This window comes from Trichechus manatus, unplaced genomic scaffold, assembly GCF_000243295.1.
Source record: "Trichechus manatus latirostris isolate Lorelei unplaced genomic scaffold, TriManLat1.0 scaffold00084, whole genome shotgun sequence".
NCBI lineage: Eukaryota > Metazoa > Chordata > Mammalia > Sirenia > Trichechidae > Trichechus > Trichechus manatus.
In genome coordinates this window covers 3,841,604-3,859,647 of record NW_004444020.1, presented here as the reverse complement: position 1 = coordinate 3,859,647, position 18,044 = coordinate 3,841,604, and the positions used below count along the sequence as shown (strand labels likewise).

The following is an 18,044-nucleotide window of genomic DNA, read 5'->3' as shown; positions in this document are numbered from 1 at the left end:
TTCTTTCTCTACAGTAAAGGTTGACACAGGCAGCCCAGAGTAAGGGACAAGTTTAAGCTTTGGAGATGGAAAATTTCAGGTTGAAATGTCAGTTCCAACTCTCAGTTAGCTGTGTGATCGTGGGCAAATTACTTCTGTGAACTTCGGTTCTCTCATCTGAAAAATGTAATCCATGATGGATCCACTGCATACATTGCTTGTGAACATTACAGAAGAGAGTGCACAAACAGGAACTAGTGTGGGCCTGGCCCCTAGTGAACCTCAGTAGATAGTAGCCATTGTCCCTGTTGTTATTGTTATTATTACTATTAGTATTTTTAGCATGAAAGTGTAAGGGTCTGTGGTCAGTTTCTCGGGCCTTGGATCACTCACTCCCGTCACCTGCCCCAGCACTTGGGCTTTCTGATAATGACCCCAGAGATGGTGCAACAGGCAGCCTTCAGTGTCCCCTCCAGTCCCTCTGCAGAGGAGGCACGGCCCAGGCACTCACCTGCTGGCAGCTGCTGGTCCAGGAGGCCCTGAGGGCGCCCCAGCTTCCGGAGCCCACGGCCTTGCTCTCCAGGTGGGTCCGCAGTTGCCTTTCCAGCTCCCGGATGACCTGCTCTAGGGCCCGCACCTTGGCCGTGTATTCCACCAGGCAGCCCCCCAAGTCCTCGGCAGCATCATGGTCCCCCTCCAGGCCTGGAGTGGGCGCAGAGGCCAGGCCTGAGCTCCGCAGGCCCTGCAGGAAGACACTGCTGATACCCAGGGCCCGGCAGGTCACGTGGGCACCCTGGCCACCTATGCTCCCACTGGGTGTTGTCCCTACATAGATCACAGGTGATTGGACCAGGCCACCCCTGACATTGACCCTGGAGCCCAGGGTGCTCTCCAGGGTAGATGATGACTGAGTCCCCCTGAAGGACGCCCTGCGCCTGTGGAGGGACATGCTGAAGCTGGCACCTGTGGGTGCTTCCACCACCACTCGCCTCTCGCTCATCTCCCCTTCTGCCTCTGTGGGTTTAGAGTCCAGCAGCTTTTGGATTCCAGTCCCAGTGGCCTGGTCATGGACCTCTCTGGAAACTCCCCCACCCCCCAGGCTGCTTTGTTTGCTACTTCCATGAGTTTCCACCATTTGCTGAGCTGAGACAGGCCCTGCCCAGGGCTGCTGCAGACAGGCACTCAGGCATTTTCTGCAGGGTCATGTGCCCAGCCTCCCAGATTGTTCAGCTGGTGGCGGGGGGAGGCTTGATCAGTGCAGGCGGTGGGAGTGGTTCATCTGGGTTTCTGTAATTGGGCCATAAGTGTTGACAGGCTTTTACTACCCAAGAGAGGGCAAGGCAGGTCTCAAGCAGCCCCATTTCACAGCTGAATACACTGAGGTGCAAGAGACCTCAGCTCATTAGTGAGTGGCTGAGCCAAAACTCCATCCTGGTGTTCCAGGCCTCATCTCAGTGCCTGTTTGTGCTGGTGGTCTGAATGTACACCCATGTCAACACAGGTAATAGAGGATGAAAATGGATGTGAGCCAGCATGGGGCGAGGCAGCCCCGGGGGCTCTAGAGAAACAAACCCAGGCTATTGCTTCCTCACCCTCCTCAAGCCTGGCAGCAGCTTCTGGTCCCTCCCTAGCTTCTTTTCTTCTCTTCTTATCTCTGCCCTGTAACACCCTTCCTGGGGGCAGGTTGGGCAGGCTTGTCTTTGGGTAAGTCTTTCAGAAAAGGGAGGTGTCCTCAGAGAGAGCCAGGGTTGGTGGACGGTCCATCAAGCTGGGTGGGTTCTAGTTCTGCTGTTCATCAGCTGCAAGCTACCTCACTGCTCTGGACCTTGCTTGCCATACACTGGCCTGAGGCACTAGATAAGGCACCTTGAGCAAATTCGGGTCTCACACATGTTGGGCACTTATGCGACAGACATTTTCCACACCTCTGTTTTCTCATCTGTTGGAAAACAAATAAATAAAAACAACAAGGAGAGCGGTTTTCCAGTTAGCTCTCTAAGGGAACTCCAAGTCAGGATTTCAGTCATCCACCGAGGCACGCTGTCATGGGTTGCCCCTCAGTCACTTCTCAAGGGCCAGAAAGGAGCCCCCCCGCCCCCCGCCCCAGGGCATGACAACTTGGACCTAAACCCACTGTACTTAAGTCTTACTCTGGAGAAACCAGGTAACCAAAACCCAGAGCAGAAAATTTATCCCAGATCCTGCAATGTGGGAACAGACTTTAAGTGAGAGAAGGGGAAGGGAGCCAACTTCTAGTGAGTACTGAACCCACCCCCGTGCATGGCTTCCATGCTTTATTTTACTGACTTCTCAATTCAGCTTTAGGAGGCAGGTACATTTGGGGTTCACTGCACAACTCTGGAAGTATCATCACATGCCCTACAATTGGCCAGTATCCCCATTTTATGAGGGCCCTGAGAGCTGCAATGACTCGCCCAAGGTCTCACGTCCAGAAAGGAGCAGAGCTGCCTCTTCTGGCTCCTCGTCCAGTGACTGACCTAGGCCCTCTCCGTCTCCCATCACTAGAGAAGAGTACCTATGTAAGGTCCCACAAGAGAGTTAAAAACCCTGCTCACCTACAAGAATATTCTGTGTGTTTTTCTTTCCTGCTGATTAGGACACCACAATGCTGCCCCCCCTCCTTTTTTTCTTTTACTTCATCTATTTGAGATGGCACAAAAGGCATTTTATAAATATCAACGTTGGTTATTTGATTAACAGATTAAGGAACCAACTCGATCAAGTAAAGGCTGGCAGTATCCTTTATTTAGAGGTGGCATTCTTGCTGTGAGCATCACCTCTGGTGCACCCGACGTGGTCATGGTGCACATGAGACTGTGTACTAATAATATCCTCCTTGTGTGAGTGATAAGGAGCCCTGGTGGCACAACAGATAAGCGCTTGGCTGCTAACCAAAAGGTTAGTGGTTCAAACTCATCCAGTGGCTCCATGGGAGAAAGACCTGTCAATATGCTTCCATCAAGATTACAGCGAAGAAAACCCGATGAGGCAATTCTACTCTGTCACATGCAGTTGCTATGAGTTGGAATTGACTCAACGGCACCCAACAACAATGTAGGTGATACTGACAGGCCTAAGGGTCTGCATTCTTGTGAACTGCAGGATGTATCATCTCAGGCTAAATGAAGGGTCCAAGATACAGATGAAGTTGTTTGCAAAGGTGACATGTTTAGGCACTGTTATTCTCTACAGAATGGTGACCCTCAGTGGCCAGGTTAACTTCAGATTGCTCTGTCCCAAAGATGTTCAAAATGATTCTACGGAGCCCTGGGAGGGGAGAATGAGGAGGGGGCCCATCTTAACTGATACCAATGTCTCTAAAGACCTAAGAGAGATGATTCTCTTTTGGAGGAATCACAAATATAAGGGATTTTTATCAAATGATAGACGGCTAATCCTACTAGCTCATCACACTCATAAAACCCAATGTGCTGTTAAATCAGATTAAAAAAATAGAGATGGGCATAAGGTGGCATGGGTACTGCTTAAGGAAGTTATGTTAAAATGAAAAGAACACAAAATATATTAGCAATTTAATCCTCTGGCTAACAAAATAAGTTTATTTATATATACACAGTAGCTGAATTCTGTGGATAAGGAAAAATAAGTCATACATCCACATAAGTATATATAACATATGTACCTTTGATTACATATATTATATATAAATTTTACTTTACAGATTTATCTCTACATACACACACACACATACACACACACACTGATATGTTAAATGCAACAGCTAACAGAAATATCATGATAAGTTATAAAGGCCAGACAGCAGCATGTTAGAGAATGAATCTCACAGCATTTAACTTGCTTCTTTGTGGGTCCAAGAGTCTTTGAAGAGAGACAACAACCAAACACAGGTAAGTAGGTTCATTCAACATTGAGAACACACATTTTTGAAGGCCATATTTTTTTTAAAGCAAAATGTAGGAAGAAAGGAAGAAATCATGATAAAAAGACCACAGCGACGACACTAACATATGAGTCAACATTCAATTCCCAATCTGACTATAATAGCATCTATATTCAAAATATACTATCAAACTATTTCTCTTTTAGAGAAAGGAAGTGTCAAAGCAGTTATCTTCTCTCTCAGCCACTATCTATTAGAAAAAACAATAGACAAGCAGCCCATCTCTGGAAGTCTTTCTCGTGTCTCTGGCCATACTGGAAGCAGCGTGGGGTGGGAGACACAGGCAGCTGACCCCAGATGGAGGGGAGCAGTCTAGAAAACACAGAGCTGGAGGGCCAGTCATTGTGCTGGCCCCACAAGCAGATCTGTAATGCCGAGTGGGGTTAACGGGCGTCTTCTCCCAAGTGATTCACTTTGGCAATCTTGGTTTTTTAAGATCGCAGGAAGAAGGTTCCTAAAATTACAGACCTATCCCAAACATGTTTCCAGGGACACAATAAGATTGCCTTTTGAGAAAACAAATAAACCTCGAAACCTCAATAAACATTTGCTCCTTGACAAAAGGTAAATACTCAGAAGCTGGCGGGCTGGGATCTGCATCTAAACCCTCTCGAGAAAAAGGCAGCAGAGTTTAATGCAGATGTAGGTAGTGGAGGGGAAGCAGGAACGAACTTCAAGGGGAGTCTCTCCCACCAGGGAAATGCAGGCATGTAGTTAGCTCAGTGGTTGCTCACGCTGGCTGCCCTGGAGACCCTGTTGTGTGATGTAGGGGGTGTGCTGAAGGATGCCTTGATGTCCTCCATGCAATTCCTGAGGGCCGCGTGTTCCTGCCTGCCTCCGGTAACTTGGGTGGAATTAAACGTGGCAGCAGTTGGTGCCATTGTGAGGCTCCAGGGCACTGGTCTTCTGGGTGATGAGGTGTTCCCTTCTCCTGCTTTGTGCGTGACTCCGCGGTCCTGCCCCCAGTGGCCCAGCTCCTTTCACTGCTGTGCATACGAAGGCAGAGGAAATGGGTCACATCTAATCACAAGGAATCAGAGCTTTGAGAATCACTCAAAGGGCCACACACTTGACCATTTTAACATTCAACTTGGACTTAAGTTTCTACTGGAGAAGGCTGGGGCTCCTGGGACCCCCATTGCTCAAGAACTGTTATCAAGAGAAGCAATCAATGCAACTGCTTTGCTTAGAAATACTTTTATTTTATAAAGCCACGAATCGTTCTGTAAAGTTTCTTTAACCACACTTATAAAAAAGATGTTGACAATTCTTAGGAAAAAAAGCTGAAAATGTTTCTCATTAAGTCAGGGTTACACAAAGGTTATATTTATAATATATATATATATTTGTGTATTTATAATTTAGAGACCAAAAGTAGGGAATGGCAAAGCGAGGCCTGCAGCTAGATCTCCGACACTTGATCGTTGCCCACAAATAGTGTTTCTTGACAGAAAGGGTTCACAAGGACCATCCCAGTGTCCCTGTAGTCACCGTTGGCTGGGGAGCGGGGCTCTGAGAGCTGGTCCTGGAGAGAGAGGTAGGAGAAGGTGTGAGCTGGGGTGGGCTTGTGAGACGGCCGTTATTAAAGAAACGGACACATGGGCATGTGTATTTCAGCATGGAATTGCTTGGTAAACTTTTCTCATCACCCTCCACTGCCAATGCAAAGGTGCAGAGCCCACTTTGCTCTTTCAGATTTTTAGAGTAGCTTCCTAAAGAGCTTTCTTGCTTCCCGAATCATCCTCACCCCAGGTTGCTGGAGATGGCACTGCTCTCCTTGTCAAAGTCCGCAATGGCTCGTATTAAAATTAAAATGGCTCATGCGCCTGGTGCATGTGGAGCTTGGCTACTGTCCCAGAGGGCAAACCTGGTCCATAGTGGGCCCCAGACACCTCTTTCTGCCTCTTTTTCCCAGAACCCTGGGCCCAGCAACACCTCTCTGCTTTTCTTCCCTGAACACACCCTATCCTTGCTCCTTTGTCCTCTCCAGCCACCCACCTGTCAGCATCTGAGTCACCCTTCGAGGGCTAATTCTCCCCACTCTCGAAACCTCCCCGAGCCTGGTCACAATTGTGGCCCCGCTTCTTGTATCACTAGGTGTGCTGAGTCGAGCAGATGCGAATCTGTGTGATGGCAGTAAGTGGTGAGAGAAAAATCAGCCTGTCTGCACAACCTCAGAGGCGTCTGAATGGTCTGGCAGGGTGCTGGTCACAGCTACCAAGGACTTCAAGCATTTGTGGGCCACTACATGGCTGCACTCAGATTGCGGTCCAGGTTTTAATGTAGGGGGGAAAAAAGTCATGGCTTGTCCTGACTGTAAACAGCTGAAGTCTTGGAACTTACAGGTTGTTCCAGGGCAAAAATCCAACAGTAGGTCTAAGCGTAACTGGCTTACCCAGACTTGCTTAGAAACATACTCATTTTAAGAAGCCACAGTGAATTCTCTCAAAGTTATTTTTAAACAAAACCCATAGATACATAGTTTTTGAGGGCTATGCATTGCTCTACGGATAAGAAGAAGAAAAAGTCCATTGTTTATAAAATGTCTTCAGAAGACAAGACTTTCCTTTGTCTGAAATGAACTGAGTGTCCATGAGAAAGGTGGCCTTGGGGCCCGCCCTCTAAGGATAACAAGGCAGCAGGCAGAGAGGGGACAGACATCCTTCTTCTCTGCCGTGCTTTTGGGTTGGGCCGTGAAGGGAATTCTGGAGGCTGAGACTTGGCTTCTTGCTTTACAGTTCTCACACAGCAAGTGTTCACTGAAGCCATAAAAGGAGAAAATTATTTGGAATAATGAAGGCAAAAAAGAAGAAGAAAAAACGAAGAGTAGAAGGAAGGGAAGGCGGAAGGGGGAAAAGGAGGAAGGATAGGAGGGAGGGAGGGGAGGAGAGATGGACAGGAGAGTAGAGAAAGTGGAAAGAAAGAGTAGCAGTTTCCAAGCACCTTTTGGGCAGCACAATTGTGCCCATGGTCCCTGGTTTGTATTTTCCTGCTTCCATCACCACAGGAGGGGAGCAGGGCACCAGAGGAATCTGCTTAGGCAAAGCATTTGGCAGCCTCAAAAGTTGGTGGCTAAAGGGCAGGCAGTAGTACATATCCCGCAGATGCAGAATATGGTGGAATGTGCCCCGTGACTACACGACCACTCTGTGGATGGTCTGCAGTCCATGTTAGTGACAGCTGTCTCCATCCTGGCTCTGAGCATGTCTCCGGGCTGCTGCCTTTAGCCTCAAATAGTATGAGCCCAGAGAGCTGGAGCAAATTGTTGTATTATTCTCACTAAAACAGAGTGAGGGGAGTAAACCTGCTGCGAAGGGAACAGAGAGAACCAACTCTGAAGCCGAGCAAGCTCGGGCTGCTGGCTCTATTGTGGCTGCGTTGCTTTCCCAGGCCTCTGGCTTCCTGTCCAACAGTGGCCCTGGGGCTCCGTGCAGGAGTGGCTAACCTGATGCTGCAGGGGCAGGGCCTTTTCTACAGCACACTTATGAGCACCCTTTGGCTTCGGCTTCCACTGATCACTCTGCCAAGATAACACTTAAAGTGGGACTGCCCCTTTGCCAAGTTACCTATTCTTTCACTCACTATAGCAGTTCGCAGGGATACTGTCTGCCGTGTAAGACGTGCACTGGCCTCACTAAAGCGCAATGCCTTCACGAAGCCTGTGTCTCTCTTTGTCCTTAAGACAAAAATTTTTATTGAGCATCTACTGTGTGTTAGGCTAAATCAGGTAAACATGATTTATAAACATTTTACCAAGTACCTACCACACGCCAGACATTGATTAGGTGCTGTGGGATAGAACAGTGAACAGAAAAAAACGAGGTTCCTGCCTGCAGGCAGCTTATATTCCAGCAGGGACAGACAACAAACCAGTCAACGGAGAGAGAATAATGCAGTGCCAGGTGGCAAGAAGCAAGCTGAGAAAAATAAAGCATGGAAAGGGATAAATAACGAAGGGAGTAGGGAGCATTCTAATTTGTACAGAGTAGTCAGGGAGGGCCTCCCTGAGGAGGCGACATTTGAACAGAGACTTGAAGGAAGGGAGGTGTGTAATAAAGAATTTGGTTGGCTTTTGTCTCTGGTTCCTGAGAGGTGGCCTCTGAACCCTTTGGATTTCCTGAGTGACTGGAGTATCTTTATTATTTACTGCGAGCCCCTTGGGCCACACATGATAGTTTATGCTAATAAGGTGACTCATGGTGGGCCCCTGGATAATTTATGCTAATAAGATGACTCAAGATGCTAGTAAGACACATGGTTATATGATTAGAGTTGGAGCTCTGAGCCACATGGTATCAGCCCGACCTGCAGGGAGGGAGGGCTGGAGATTGATTTCAATCGCATGGCCAATGATTCAATCAATTACGTCTATGTAATGAAGCCTCAATAAAAACTCTGCACACTGAGGCTTGGGTGAGCTTCCCTGGTTGACACTACTCTGTGTATCATCATACATCAGTGTGCCGGGAGGGTGATGTGTCCCTGAGGACAGTGGAAGCGTCCTGTTTGGGACCCTCTCATGCCTCGCCCTATGTGTCTTTCCCTTTGGCTGGTTCTGATTTGTATCCTTTTGCTGTAATAAAATTGTAATCGTAAGTATAGTGCTTTCCTGAGTTCTGTGAGTCAATCTGCCAAATTATCAAACCTGAGGAGGTAGTGGCAACCCTGAATTTGTAGCCAGCTGGTCAGAAGTCAGGGTGGTTTGGGGACTCCTGGGCTTGTGGCTGGTGTGTGAAGTCAGGGCAGCCTTGTGACATCTGGCCTAAGTGGGTAGTTGCCATCAGAAGTCATTTGCATGAGGGGTCACAGAGGTACGTGGGAGAAAAGCATTTCACATAGGTGCAAAAGCAAAGCTCTAAGTTGGGGACAACCTTATGGTGTTGGGGGAATAGCAAAAAAGTTGGTGTGGCTAGAGGGTGTGGTCAACTGGAAGTGTGGAAGGAGAGGGGTTGAGGAGGTAGGCAGGTACCAGATCATGAAGGATATAGTAAGAGAAGGCTGGGTTTTATTCAAAGTGTGAAGAGAAGCCACTTGAGGATTGGGGAGCCATGCTGACATGATGTCTTGCCTTGAAAAGATCATTCAGGCTACTGTGTGGCGGGCAGACTGCAGGTGGCAAGATAGTAGTGGGGAATCCTGTTTTTGGAAGCTACTGCAGCAATCCATGATTTGAAAGATGACAGTGGCTTGGACAAGGTTGGCAGTGGTGCAGGTGGTGAGAAGTGTTTGTACTCAGGACCTACAATGGAAGAACCAGTGGGATTTGCTGACAGACTGGATGTGGGGTGAGAGAGGAAAAGGCGAATGGCAGTGCTATGTACTTAACTGAGAAACACCAGGTGAGATTTTCAGTTTGGGGGTGGGAAGGGGGAAATCAAGCATTCAGTCTTGGACACATTGAGTTTGAGATGCCTATTAGATATGTGCAGTAGGCAGCTGGGCATATGGGTCTGGAGTTAAGGGGTGACATCAAGGCTAGAGACAGGAATTTGGGAGTCCATGATGTAGAGATGGAATTTAAAGCTGTAGAACTAAGTTAAAAGAGAAGAGAAGCAGTGGGAGGACTAAGCTGGGCATGCCTTATGAGAAGTCAGGAAAATGACAAGGTATTAATAACGGAGACTGAGAAGTAGCTGCCAGGAAGCAGAGAGGGTGGGGCCTCAGATGCCAGAGAAGAGACGTTTGAAGGAGGAGATGATCGATGGTCCCAATGCTGTTGTTGATCATTGGTTTAGTAATGTGGAGGCACCTCACTATTCTAATGGAGGAGAGAGATTAAACAAGTATCAGACCAGATGCTACATAATCTCAATTCTAGTAAGTGCCTGATGGGAAAGCATGGGGAACTGAGACCATATGACAGCAGAGTGAACTCAGCCTGTAGTCAGGGAAGAGCTCCCTGAGGAGGTGATGTTTAAACTGGGTTCTGAAAGACAGGTAGGAGTTATTGAGGTGAACAAGAGAAGAAGGTTCTGAGGAGGGGGAAGGCCAGAACATTCTAGGAGAGGGAAGAGCTCATGCATAGGCCTGGAGTGGGACATAACTTGGTGTCATAAAGGAACAAAAAGAAATCCAGTGTGGCTGGAGCTGAGCAAATGAGGAGGAAAGGGGCATGACATGAGGCTGAAGAGTTGGGCCAGGGTCAGGTCTTGTGGTACCTCATAGTCCCTGTAAAAGAGCAATGGGAAGTTACAGAAGGGTTTTGAACATGGGAGTGATATGGCCACATTTATGTTCACAAAAGCTCACCCTGGCTGCTGTGGGGAATGGATATGCAGGGGCAAAGGGGGGTTGTACCTCCAGAAGAACTTTCTCCGCTCTCATTGTCTTTACTCAGATGTCCACCATCTTTCTCTTGGGCCATCTCAATTGCACCCTAGTCGACCTACCTATTTCTAGACTGCCTTTCTGTCTGTCCTCTCATCCATTCATCCGTCCATCAAATCACCCTTCCTTTCCTTCCTTACTCATTCATTGATCATGTACGGAGTGCCTTCACCAGGTCATCAGCACAATCTTTCTAAATCTGAGTCACCCAACAGCTCAAAACTTTCAATGACCCTCTGCTGCCTAAGAATGAAGTCCAAAATCCATAATACCCCGTTCAAGACTGTGCTTAACCTGGCCTCCATTTACCTTTCCTGTCCCACCTGGCCTCTGCCCCACTCTTTGTGTGACAGTGGAAGGAGCACAGACTCTACGGTCAGAAAGACCTGAGTTCAAAGTCCAGCTCTCTCACTGGCCATCCTGGTGTCTTGGGCTAACACCTCCTGACCCAGTGTATTCTTCTCTCCTTTGATATCCACGCCTAGCAAAATGTCCACCTTCATTCAGGCTTTGACTGGAATGCCTTGTCTTACTCTGCCTGTTGAGTCTGTTTATTCTTCCTAGCACCTCCACTGTGAAGGCTTCCCTGATTAGTCCAATCAGTATTAAGTCCTTCCTCTCCTGAATTTCAATAACTCTTTGTAACCTTTCCTGCATCTCCCCCAGTTTGTTCTGTTTTTGAATGATGCTTGGGGGCCGTCCTCCTACCATATCTTGGAATCTGAGCTCCTTGAGGGCAAGCTATCATCTTCATAGCCTCCAGACAGTATCTGCCACAAAATGGGTCCTCAATGAATATTTGTTGACTTATTTCCAGAAACCCAAAGTCCCAGGAACAGTGCTTCCCAAACTTTAACACGCATGAAAAGCACCTGGGGATTCTTGGTAAAATGAAGATCTTGGCATTTGGGAGTCAGCAGGGCTGAGGTGGGGCCTGTAACTCCTGGTGTTGCTGATGCTGCTGGCCCACAGAGCACAGCTGAGTAGCAAGGCCGAAGAAAAGAGCAGACACTCCACAGCTCTCTTTGGGGCCTGTGCTTCTCCACCTGCTGCAGTGGCCCAGCACTTCCGGGGGACCCCTTGGTGTGGGGCTTATTACCTCAGAGGTTTCAAGGGACTGGATTTCCCTTGGTAACTCCACAGCATGCTTGTTGAAGTAGTCCATGGTGATGGCGTTGTTCCAGTAGCTCAGGTTGTTCTCCGGGTTGGCTGTCTTCTTCTTCCTCCTCATGCAGCACACTGTCAGCAAGACAGCTGTGGAGAGAGTCCAGGTCAGAGAGAGGGAGAGGGAAGCGACAAGGATGGAGCCAGCATTGCCAGGTGACAAATGCCAGTTTCCCAAGTGGGGCTGTGACGGTCATACATTCAACCACTCATCTCATTCATTCACTCATTCTTCAACAAATATCCATATATGTTGAGTGCCTACTTTATGCCAGAAACTGTTAAGATGTTGGGGAGGTAAGGGTGAAAAAAGGAGACAAGACCCCCGGCTTTCATGAGCCTCCATTCTAGTGTGTGTGTGGGGTGCGGAGGGGGTCAGATGATACATAAGTAATGAACAAAATGAATAAATGAGGTAAATTCAGAGAGCAGTATATGTTCCAAGACAAAAAAAAAAACCAGGATAAAGTTAGAGAGACAATGGTGGGGAGTTCGGAGATAGACTGCTTTACAGTCATCATGAAAGTTCTCTCTGAGGAGATGACCTCAGAACTGAGATTGGAATGTGGGTAAGGAGCCAGGTATGTGAAGAACAGGGCAATGTGTTCCAGGCAGAGAATAGCATGTGCAAAGGGCCTGAGGTGGAGACAAGATGAGGAGATGAGAAAAGGCCAGGTAGCTGGAGTGGAGTGAGTGTGGGGGAGTGAGGTAGGAGATGAGGCCACAGCAGTGTTTAGAGGCTGCATCCACAGTGCTTGGGGACAAGAGGCTTGGATGTCATTTGAGGGTATCTGTGGACTTTGCTCATTCAGTGGGAGGGTGTCCCAGAGCCTGGCTGCAGAGCAATGGCATGTGTGCTCTGAGTTGCCCCGCTGGATTGATAAGGAGTGTTCGTGAGAGTACGGCAGAAAGAGGGCAGAGCACAGAGAATGTTACAAAAGAAGACCCTGACTTCCACAGAGGGCCCCCTTGATAGCAGACGCTCATAGAGGAAAACCACTGGGCAGAAGTCTTGGACCCTGACCGAAGAGCTTCTCTGGCCACCTTCTCCTCCTCCTTCCCATCAGCATCTCAAAAATAATAACAATAGCCATTAACAGTTACATAGCACATACGTGCCAGGCACTTTTCCAAGTACTTTAGAATATTAATTCATTTAATCCTCCTACTAACCCAAAGGTCAGCACTATTATGGTCCCTATTTTACAGGTAGGAAAACTGAGGCTCAGAGAGTCGAAGTGACTTGCCCAAGAGCAAACCCAGACAGACCAACTCCAAAGTCTATGCTGTTAACACACAACATGCTGCTGCACGAAGACAGGCCAAAGTCTGATGCAAAAACCCACACTGCACACATGGGCCTGATGGCAGCTCTACACAGCTTAACGGCCGCTCGCTTGACCTGCGACCCTGTCTGTTCAGTCTCGGAGACTCACGGGGCTCCAGGGAGGAAGCAGGACGTTTGAATTTTGTTGCTGAACCAGGTGTGAACACAGTGGCTTGGGCAGGTAGACAAGAAATGCTTCTGAGGTCAGAGAGGTGGTAGACTGTCTAGGCTCACACGGCACAATGATGAGGGTGACAGAAGTCCTCTTGGGGAGAAGCAAGTAAATGAGGAGTGGGCACATCCTGTTCCAGGCTCACCACCACCAGAGCCTTGGGAGGCGGCTGAAACTCTGGGGTAGACGTGGGGGACCCCCGCTGAGCTGTCCATAGAGGCCAGCACCACGGTGGAAATGGCCACTAGGGGGCAGCAGAAGTCAGCTCCATCCACAGTGGCCTGAGAGCTTGGTCAGCATCAGGAAAAGTTGCATGCTATGGTGTGTGGCAGCTGCAGATGCTGGCACCCACACAGGACTGAGACCTCAGGGCCCAGACCCTAGGCCCCTGTGGGCTCTCAGGAATCCTGAAGCCGTCTTCCCAGCTGCCTGCCTTGCTGTCACCTCAACCTGAACGTGCCTCTGAATAAGGTCAAGAGATGGGGCAAGTTTTCATTTCATCTGATGTTTGATCAAAAAAAAAAAAAGACTAATTTGCTTACCATTCTTCTAGCTCCTCTAAAAAAAAGAAGCTTAAAATGTGTAGAGATCTCCAAATGCTTGTGCTAAAAGGGATTTTGGAGTTAGCTGGTATAGATGTTTTCAAATGACGTGGCCCTCCTCCCACCTTCCCTCCCTTCCTTCTAAAGGGCTCTTTCTTCAAGTGGTTTAAGAAGAAATGGGGTTGATGAGGGGGGCTGCAGAGCTCAGCCTGAAAGTCTGCTAATTTAGGCCACCTCCTTATTCTACAGGTGAGATAATTATGGCCCAAAGTACCACGCTGACTTGCTCCAAGTCCCAGTCTGCAAGGGCAGGGCTGGGACAAGACCCCAGGCCCCCTCTCCCTTTTCCTGGTTTCTTCATTCTTCACTGTCACTACCTTTCCACCCTGCTCCTGGAACTGGGAAAGTGAAGTAGTGTGGGGGATTCAAGCCGGTGAAACAGAAGCCATAAAGAATGGGTTAGGGAAAACATTTGGGAAATGGGATAAGTGTTCTCTTCTCAGAGCCGGGGGCGGGGGGGGGGAGAAGGGGATGGGGGGGTCAGATGTTTCCTACTTTGGGACAAAGTGACTCTTCAATTACCATGTTTTTAAGGTTGTATCTCATCATGACACACACAACACTGCCAGACACAAAACACTTGTGAGCAGGGGCACAACATGTACACGTGAGCCAGATCTGCACAGTGTGCATGCTTCTCAAAGGAAGAGGGGTATTTGTGGGAAGAGTAAATGAAATCATGCATTTGGTAGCATGTGGCATACTCCCTGGCACACAGTGAGTGCTGAACCAATATAAGTTCCTTCCCCGTCCTGCACTGTGATTCTACAAAGTGGGGAATGGAAACTGAGAAGTGAGTTTGCCCAAGGCCATGCTGCTAACCTAGGGGGCACGGGCTGCAGAATCCAGGCCCTCTGATCTCCAGTCCACTGCTCCTTCTAACAGCCCACCTTATCCCTGGCTCTCAAGCCTGGGCCTGTTTAGAACACAGGACCCCCGGATTCTGCCTTGCGGGAAGGGCTGTCACTGTTGCAGGATGGCCTGGGGGTGGAACAGGGAGTTCTGTCCCAAGCTCTCTCCCCCACATGTTAATGCTCCAGGCCCATTCTGTTTCTCTCAGGGAGTTCCCAGTGCTTCTCAAGCACCACTTCATTCACTCACTGGAAGTCTGCCTCGCTCCAGAGAGAGCAGAGTCTTAGAGCCAAAGGCCTGCCGGGTAAGTCACTCCATCTCTCTGATTAACATGGACTTCCTAGGGTTGTCATGAGAATTAAAGAGCTCATGGATGCAAAATGCTGAGCACTCTCCCTGACACACAGTAGGTACTGAATTAATGATAGCTCTCTTCCCACTCCTTGTTCTCCCAGCACCGTCCACAAGCGAGATCTAAAAAGAAAACTGGGCTGCACAATAGTTGGATGGCTCAAAGCCAAAGGGCCATCTCTGGCTCACTACTTCGGTGGTCTGACCTTTCTTCCAAGAAAAGAAAGTACAATTCAGATTGCTGGCATAGCTGATATATTCTCAGCACTGACCTAGGCACTTCCCAGTCTTATTTAATCCACACAACCACCTTCTGAGGAAGGTACTATTACTCTTCCCACTGATAGAAGAAGTAATTGAAACTCATGGAAGTTAAGAAAATTGATCCTGATCACACAGTTAACTACTGGAACTTGAACCCAGGTCTATGTGACCTGCAAGTTTATGCCCATTGTCCTATAGTGTCCTGAGCACTGGGAAGGAACATGCATTAGGCATGTGGAAGCACTTTGTAAACTACACCCCTCTGCAAACACAAGGTGTTATCCACCCCTTCCTGATTTAGTTACAGAGCTTTAAGTCTTCTATTACTCCTAAAGCAACAGCTGTAAAACACTATAGGAGATCAACAGCCCCTATTTCCTCAAGTTTTAAAACAGGGTGAGAACTAAGCAAACTCCTTTGGCTTCCCAGGAATGTTGATGGGGAGTCATCCATGGCTTGTTGGATGTGTGGCAGGAAGGGGTAAGGTCACTGATTTTAAGATAGAGCCCTGAGCTCTGTGTTAACCTTTCTAGGAGGGGTGGCAAGCTTTCAGGTGATGGGAACCAATGTGTAATGGGAAATGGAAATGAAACCCTACAGGATCCCGAGGATTCAACCTGTTCAAACACCTGCTGAAATTGCTCTCTATGGCCTGGTTGAGACAGCACTGCAATCACAGCAGTAACAATAATAATCATCACTATGTTATCACTGCCACCTCTTGAGCCCCTTCCCCATGGCAGACACTGTGGGAGGAGCTTATATGCGTTATCTGATTTTCACAACACATTTTTGAGGTGGGTATTGCGGCCAAGAAAATGCCCCATTCAGCTGCCACCTCTCTGGATCCATACCACGTTTGCACAAAGGCCGTATTTCTCAGGGCTGCTCTGTGGGATACAGGATTCCTCTTATGGCTAGAGGACGCCCATTGGCCTGGCAGAAACTTTCTCAGAATTTCACTTTAGTCCAAGATTCTTCCTACCCACTCTTCCTTACTCTGCTCCTTTCACAGGTGTCAGGCCTATGTTCAGTCTGAGGACCCTCCCTGCCTACTCTGGTTCCTTCCGTTTATACTTCACAAGTGTTTCCCCCGTAAGTCTTTTGCATGCCTACGTAATCCCACCTAGGTGTCTGCTTCTCAAAGGACCTGAACTAACACAGTGGATATTAGTCTCATTTGAGAAAACACTGGATCAACAGTTAATGTGTCTGAGTTCTGCAGCCGATGAGTGGCAGAGCAGGGTTTACATCCACAAGCCAAGTCTTTCTATTACACCAGGCCTCATCTCTAGTGATTCATGTATTTTTAAAGTTAGAAAAGTTACAGGAGACAGGGAGCCCTTTCATTTTATAGAGGGAAACTTGAGACCAGAAAGGATTAGTCCAACGGTTCCAACGTGAGGGGTGAGCCAGTGCTGTGGACATTCATTTCCCTCATTTGAAGGTTGAGGGAGGAGGCCAAGGGGAGGCCTTAGGGTATGGAAGGAGGCCAGGCTGGACATGAGGTCACGGGCCTGGGGAAACCAAGTGGGGGCTTATTGCCTGGCTCCCCATCCTGGGTTGGGAATAAGCCTGTCAAAGGTCCAAGGAGGTTCCCACAGGGGCCCTGTTTGGGAAGCACAGAGAAAAGCTGTTAGAGTATGGGCACAACACTCTGGTGCAGCCAAGGTGACATCCCTGGGCAGCCCTGACATCCCCCTCCTCCTCCTTCCACTGGTTCATAAGCCCCAAGGAGACAAGCCTCCAGGTCAAGAATAATTCTGACCCAGGTTGTCTTAGATAATATTTACAAAATCATTTTGGGCCTGTGAGTAAAAGGTACATATATATATTCAAATGTGACAAACATTCACCGAACAATTAACATAGCCAAGAGCCACACTGGGCACATTGCTACGTTATCTCGTCATGCTGCACGAATATGCCAAGGGTCTTTACCATATGACTGGAAGGAGCCGGACTGCTCTGGGGCAAGGTGTATAGATGGACCTCACACGTTGGGTCAGTGAGGTGCTACTCTGCTTCGGCCAGGCTCAGCTTGGACTGGGGATGAAAAACATCTGCAGCTGGCAGTGCTTCCTGCTCTCACTCTCTATAAACCCTGCATCTTCACACAGGGAGGCTAGGTGAAGACATTCTCAAGCACAGATGTGGCACATATGGGACAGGCAAGGGAGGCTGGTAGTGCCAGGCCCAGACGCCTCTAGCAGGAGATGGTGGGTTGTGTGTGTCCTGATGGTGGCAGCAGAGACCAGCTTAGAAGCCACAGGGTCCCCTGCTCCAATGAGTGTGCCCTGGGTCCAATCAATTTCATTTCTCAGCACATCTGGAAACCCTGCAAGACTCTGGCATGGCTCAGGAAAAGAAGCATCTCCCAGCCCTGGCATACACATATCCTTCCAGCCTGGGGTAGAAGGGCAGGTGGAACTGATAACATCTTTCCCTGGGCAGGCCTGGGGTGTGCTATGCTCATCCCCTGACCAGCAGCCCTGGCCACCTGAACTCTGGCTTCTGGTGGATGAAGAGGAGAAGGGCCAGGGCCAGTGCTGGTCTGAAAAACCAGATGAGAGGAAACCTACGCGTGCACTTTGCTACTAATGCAGACTGCCAAAAATATCTGGCAAAGTGGCAAGGGCTGAGACCCTTCTTTTGAGGGGTGCAGAGTGCCTAAGGACAGAGGGAGGGTTGGGCTATGGAAACAGCCTGGATGTTCACGTTATCTGTGGTTTGAAAGAGCACAGGGTTCTGAAGCTGGACAAGTATTCTTCTGTGTCCCTCCAGTGGGGTCTTCCCTGGGTTAACAATGACCCCACAGGAGTCATGGGCCAGGGCCGAGGACAGAGAGCTATGTGTGGAAGCAGGTAGGGCTGAGGCAGGAACCTTGGCGAATCTAGGAGTGAGGGCTCATGGGAGTGTTCCAGGTGGATGGTGGAACTGCAAGACAGACACCAAAGGAGGTAGGGTCTGCAATTCCAAGGTGCTATCTAGAGTCCACGTTGAATAAGAGATCATATCTTCCTCTAGAAAGTAATGTTATATTCCTAGCATCTGAAGCCTCCT

The 18,044-nt window shown here is 48.7% G+C and overlaps 2 protein-coding genes across 2 annotated transcripts in view; both read right to left on the bottom strand.

Moving 5' to 3' along the window:
* The window catches only part of BFSP2 (beaded filament structural protein 2), an 88,893-nt gene extending 87,853 nt beyond the window's left edge, over positions 1–1,040 (bottom strand). The window contains exon 1 of the mRNA XM_004381452.3: positions 491–1,040. Coding sequence (XP_004381509.1) covers positions 491–979 — 489 coding nt within the window. The 5' untranslated portion in view covers positions 980–1,040. The remainder of the gene's footprint in view (positions 1–490) is intronic.
* Positions 1,041–5,324: 4,284 nt separating this feature from the next.
* Positions 5,325–18,044, bottom strand: part of TMEM108 (transmembrane protein 108) — a 218,919-nt gene continuing 206,199 nt past the window's right edge. Inside the window, exons 4-5 of the mRNA XM_023735960.1 lie at positions 11,349–11,503; positions 5,325–5,447 (exon numbers count right to left, since the gene is read on the bottom strand). Of these exons, the coding sequence (XP_023591728.1) occupies positions 5,325–5,447; positions 11,349–11,503 (278 nt within the window). The remainder of the gene's footprint in view (positions 5,448–11,348; positions 11,504–18,044) is intronic.